Source organism: Triticum dicoccoides, chromosome 3A, assembly GCF_002162155.2.
Source record: "Triticum dicoccoides isolate Atlit2015 ecotype Zavitan chromosome 3A, WEW_v2.0, whole genome shotgun sequence".
NCBI classification, from domain to species: domain Eukaryota; kingdom Viridiplantae; phylum Streptophyta; class Magnoliopsida; order Poales; family Poaceae; genus Triticum; species Triticum dicoccoides.
In genome coordinates this window covers 607,683,277-607,688,177 of record NC_041384.1, presented here as the reverse complement: position 1 = coordinate 607,688,177, position 4,901 = coordinate 607,683,277, and the positions used below count along the sequence as shown (strand labels likewise).

General features: G+C 51.3%; 1 protein-coding gene across 1 annotated transcript; it reads right to left on the bottom strand.

The window, feature by feature from the left end:
• Positions 1 to 2,489: 2,489 nt before the first annotated feature.
• On the bottom strand, positions 2,490 to 3,807 carry LOC119272292 (elicitor-responsive protein 1-like). Its single transcript, XM_037553807.1, has 4 exons — positions 3,594 to 3,807; positions 3,422 to 3,487; positions 3,024 to 3,162; positions 2,490 to 2,899 (listed from the first exon to the last, which is right to left on the bottom strand). Exons 1-4 carry the CDS (start codon positions 3,658 to 3,660, stop codon positions 2,680 to 2,682), a joined length of 492 nt encoding a protein of 163 aa, XP_037409704.1. The 5' UTR covers positions 3,661 to 3,807; the 3' UTR covers positions 2,490 to 2,679.
• Between the last annotated feature and the right edge of the window lie 1,094 nt (positions 3,808 to 4,901).

The window sequence follows — 4,901 nt, the reverse complement described above, 5'->3', positions numbered from 1 at the left end:
AATATTAAAAATTAATGCATTGAAGATGCTCGTACGTGGAAGGTGAGGGGGGGGGGGTAAACAGTAAATTTGGAAAAATAATATTAAAAATTAATGCATTGAAGATGCTCGTACGTGAAGGTTCGTGTAAAATTTCGTGTTGTTTAGACATATGAGGAGCTCGTGCCAATAAAAGCAAATTTTGAGGGTGTGAAAAACTTTGAAAAGAAAACTATTCATAGCCAGGTTTTGTTTGTGCGAGCTTCTTAAAAGTCTAAACACCATAAAAAATCACGCACTTTGCACACATGAGCATCTTCAATACTAAAAAATTCATATATTTTTTTTAGACTTTCATTTTTTAATATTTTTTTTCTGAATTTACTGTTCACGCAATGTAGATGAGCCGGGCACCGCATTGAATTATTGCCTCCTTCTATGTATTTCTTTTAGAAAAGGAGGTTAAAACTCCAGGCCTCACCATAAAAAATGCACACGTCCATCTGTATTGAATTATTCAACAAAGGTCGAGCAAAAACATGTATCAAACAACAAGAAGCCATCACTTGCACACCTACAAACTCGACAATGGGGATGACATCACAACGCCTCATCATCTAGAACCGGAGTAACATGGCATATGGGAGCACACATCCGGTCTAGCAAACCCTAAGCGTGCACCACATGCACACACTTTGAAAGTTGCCACTATCATCAAATAGTCGACCCATCTTCAGGGTAGAGATCCGCATTATCCTTGCCAGGCTAGCCATCGACGCCACAGCCCCACGGTCATCCATCAAGACACCTCCGACATTGAGACTCCGCTGCACTATGCCGCCGAGACCTATCATTGTCGATGTGACATATACGACGTCACTCCACCTCCTGACCCCTCCAGCAGCTGCTCCAAAATGATGCCCCTTGGGAGGGAGAACAGCGCCAAGCGAGGAGACAAGACATGCAATGACAATGCATTCATCAGGGTAACGATGTTTAGACGCCGCCATCCTCCATTATGACTGAAGTTGACATAGTTTTCATCGGTTGTCGCGCCTCCCCTTCCTCGCCGCCAGCACTAGCCGACGTGCCAGATCTCCTCCTGACTGACTACTGGACGCCGTGTGGCGACACAACAGCAGTCGTGGTAGCCACCACCAGCTCGCCGTCATGAGCCGCAGCCAACCCAGGTCAATAGCCCCGTCGGCCGAAAAACAAGAGCGACGTGACCACAATAGGATCATCGGGCCCATCGCCGGCTGACCTAGCAGCTGCGGACAACTTGACCACCACCGTCCCAAGGCCGCCGCTAGGATTCAAGATCCTCGTCAGGAATGACCTACATCTAGGGCCGTAGCCACGCTCTAGGCCAGAGATCTCCCATGGGGGCGAGGAGATGAGGGCCCGCCATCTGCCGGACAGGGATTTGCATGCCGCCTCCTCCGGCGGCGACATGATATTGATGGGGAGGAGGAGTGTGTGCGACAACAGCGATTAGAGCAAGTACAATAAGGATGACTAGGCGGGCTATAAGCCTTTAAATATTATATTTTTGATGAGTTTGAGGGAATATGGGAGGAGAGAGAAGGGAAGCGGGCTACTGATTAACAGCCGGCTGCAACACACGCTCCTAGACATGTTGTGAGAGAGTGAGGTGGGCCATATATCCAAAAGGTATTACATATTTATATGCTACTATTGGACTTGTCGGTTGTAAGCTTGGCTATAGATGACGTGGCAATATCATATAGCCAGCAGCTGGCTATACTATTAACCATGCTCTTAGGATTTGACTGAGCTGCCCCATCCCCCTCCCCCGGGAGCGATGCAGGGTTGTACGTGACAGTCTCTCTGTATTATTGTGGTGTATATTTTTAAACTAGCCATCACATTATATTATTACAATCGTAATCAATACCGCTTGTCACACATGACCACACACCAAAGCAGCTTTAAAGCTTGGCGGCGGTAAGGGGGGAGGAGGGGTTGGAGGGGCCGGCCACCTCGGCGGCTTGGGGTCGCCGCCCGTGCCGCCCTAGGGATGGAGCGACACGTGACAAAAAAAGAAAGACACAAGGAAGAACATGATTACAGTTCTTTAGTGCAGCTAGATTATCACAAATTATTAACAATAATGCAACACCTACGTGATGGTTTACGAAAGGTTACGTAAACCCATCCCACGCTAACTACCCCCCCCCCCCATTTTCAGGGTGGGCCCGTGTGGCGAGGTAAGGCCCAATAAAATTCCACCACGCCGGGTCGTATGCGTAAGGTACGTAGAAATCCTTACGTAAGTGTAGCATCTCTCAATTATTAAAGCATGCCGTTTGCGATACATAAAATACTTAATCGGGGCTGCTCCCGTGTAAGGAGCGCCCAGGTTGAGGCTGGCAGGAAAAATCGAAAAACGGGTTCGTACATGAACGCACACCTTGTACAAGCTACCAAGTTATCAAGGCATCAACAAGCATTCAACAATGGAGAATCCAACAGTGTAGAATGTATGGTGTTTCAAAAGAATCTTAATCATAAATGAATTTGGCTAAGTTAAGCTGTTGTGACTATACATCTAAAGTGCTACAAAATGAAGCGTACATACACTTGGAATCACATCAGTTAATCAAAGGCATATGATGCGGTTGGCAGAGAAGCCACGCCCACAACCAGCACGACTAATTATGCACGACCGAGGGACCCTCAGACCTTCTGCCCACGAAAGCTCTGTGCCCAGCCCCCAACCTGTGCTCCGTCTTCTTCAACCTGGCAATGGGAATCAACCTTTGCGGCGGTGAAGGTGATGCCGATTTTGATCTCGCCGTGGTACGAGTTGTCGGCGGTGACCACCCTGTACTTGGCCGGGTTCAGCCGCGACGCGCCGCTCTCCATGCCCATGCTGATCAGATCAGTCACATTGATCCTGCATCACACAGATATATTCAGTAATTTGATCCAGATCTTGCTTTCGTCTTTGATTTGCCACTTCAATTCAATTAGCTGCTGAAGTGCTGATGCTTGGCAGCTGGGAGTAGGAGTTTACTCACGTTGCTTGGCCGATGAAGTCGTCGCTTGAGAAGTTGTCGTGGTCCATGATCCGGAGGACGAGCTTATCCTGCACGTTGGCCGCGGAGGAGTTGATCTGGAATCTCAACATCTCGTTCCAGCTCGGGTTCCTCCCCGCATCTGCATTAGGCTTTGTTCGGTTAATCCTCTCCCCAAAAGGATTGGAGGGGATTGGCAAGGATTGGTTCATATTTTGACTTAGAAGAGGTTTAAATCCCCCTCAAACCCCTTCAATCCACTCGGATTCACCCGCAACCGAACAAGGCCTTACAGAACGCGACTGTTTCGTTCAGCAAAAATATACTTTCGTGGAGCAGGGTAGAGACGAGGAAGAGGAACCAAGAAAACAGAGCTGTGTGGAAGGGAAGCAGGGACTGGCCTCGGGCGGTGCTGCTCTTGCGCTCCTGGCTCCGATACTGCACCACCACATACGGATCGATCTTCCCTGCACATAACATGGCAAGCACAAAACTCAATCTCCGTCCACAACCGAACACAGAACGGAGCAAATCGAAGCCAAGAACACCCGTGCAGTAGAGTACTCTACTCACCGAGGGAATCGCTGCCGGAGAGGTCCTTGGCGTGGACCAGATGCACCTCGAGGAGACCGCGCGCCATTGTATTGCTCACTCGTTCTCGCCGGAAAGCTAACCAACACTCGATCCTCTCCCACGGCCGGTCGGTGGTCGGCTGCTCTGCCCTTCTGAATGAACGTCTCTCTCTCTCTCTCTCTCTCTCTCTCTCTCTCTCTCTCGTCTTTGTTCTCAGGAAGCTCGCGTTTGGAATTGAGGTGCTATAGACTGACCCGCGCCGGCGTATTTATATACCATCTGGTTCCTTGGGTGCAGTACAGGAGCTGGTCGTCGCCAACGTGAGGAAGGTCGCGCCATTTGGACCGGTTCAAGTGTCCCCCTTGGCTTCCACTCTCCTTCCCTTCCCTCTCCATTTCTTTAACCCAAGTTGACAACTACTGTGCTTTACTGGTTGAGCGAGCCTCGAGACACGACAACTAGAGTCCTTCGTTTCGCCCGGACTACGTCTTCACTTGCCAATCACCAACTTTACCAGGGGCCGTGCGTGCGTGCTCTGTTTGACGTCTATGAAATTCTCTACGCGGTGACATGGAACAAAGAAACGTATTTGGATCGCGGTCTCGGGACAATTCACGTATAGTATCTGCAGAGACGTAACTCGACCGGGTCTTAGAGTAACTCCAATGGGCTGACCCAAACAGACAACGTTTTTGTTCGTTTTTTGTGCGTTTGGGTCTGCCGCCCGTCCGCCGTCCGTCCTTTTTTAGTTTTGGGTCGGCAGTGCGTCCAACGGGTCGACCCATTTCATGACCGCGCGCGTTTTAGATCATGCTGTCGTCCTGGTTTTGGCGCACCAGCGCGCGGGAATGGTTCGCGTGCGTGGGGAAAGCGGCCTAGCGCGTGCTGGTTTTGGCGCTCCAGCGCGTGGGAAAGGTTCGCGTGCGCCGCGGCGGGCGCTCGTTATAAAGAAGGCGCTCCCTCCACACTCTGTCCGCCGCCCACTCTCGCCGCCTCTGCTCGCCGTCCACTCTCGCCGCCTCTGCTCGCCGCCCACTCTCGCCGCCTCTGCGCCACCATGTCGATCCGCCGCCTGGGCGCTTCTGATTTTCGCGGACTCCGCGAGCTCCGCTCCGGCGCCTTCTCCTTCGAGATCTGATTTCGCGAGAAACGTCTTATCCTCGGCACCTTCGACACCGCAGAGGAGGCGGCCCGCGCACATGACGCGGTGGCGTGGCGCCTCCTGAGGCCTCGTCGGATATGAATTTTTCCAACGTGTCGAGCCAGCGGGCGTAGGATCTGGCGCCTCTCCCGCGGCTTTTCACCGAC

What these genes read in the sequence shown, in the direction of transcription:
- LOC119272292 (XM_037553807.1), bottom strand. Translation starts at nt 3,660, where the DNA reads ATGGCGCGCGGTCTCCTCGAGGTGCATCTGGTCCACGCCAAGGACCTC. An exon ending in CAAGAGCAGCACCGCCCGAG is followed by an intron (nt 3,163 to 3,421) that starts GCCAGTCCCTGC and finishes AGCCTAATGCAG; the next exon opens with ATGCGGGGAGGAACCCGAGC. An exon ending in GACTTCATCGGCCAAGCAAC is followed by an intron (nt 2,900 to 3,023) that starts GTGAGTAAACTC and finishes TGTGTGATGCAG; the next exon opens with GATCAATGTGACTGATCTGA.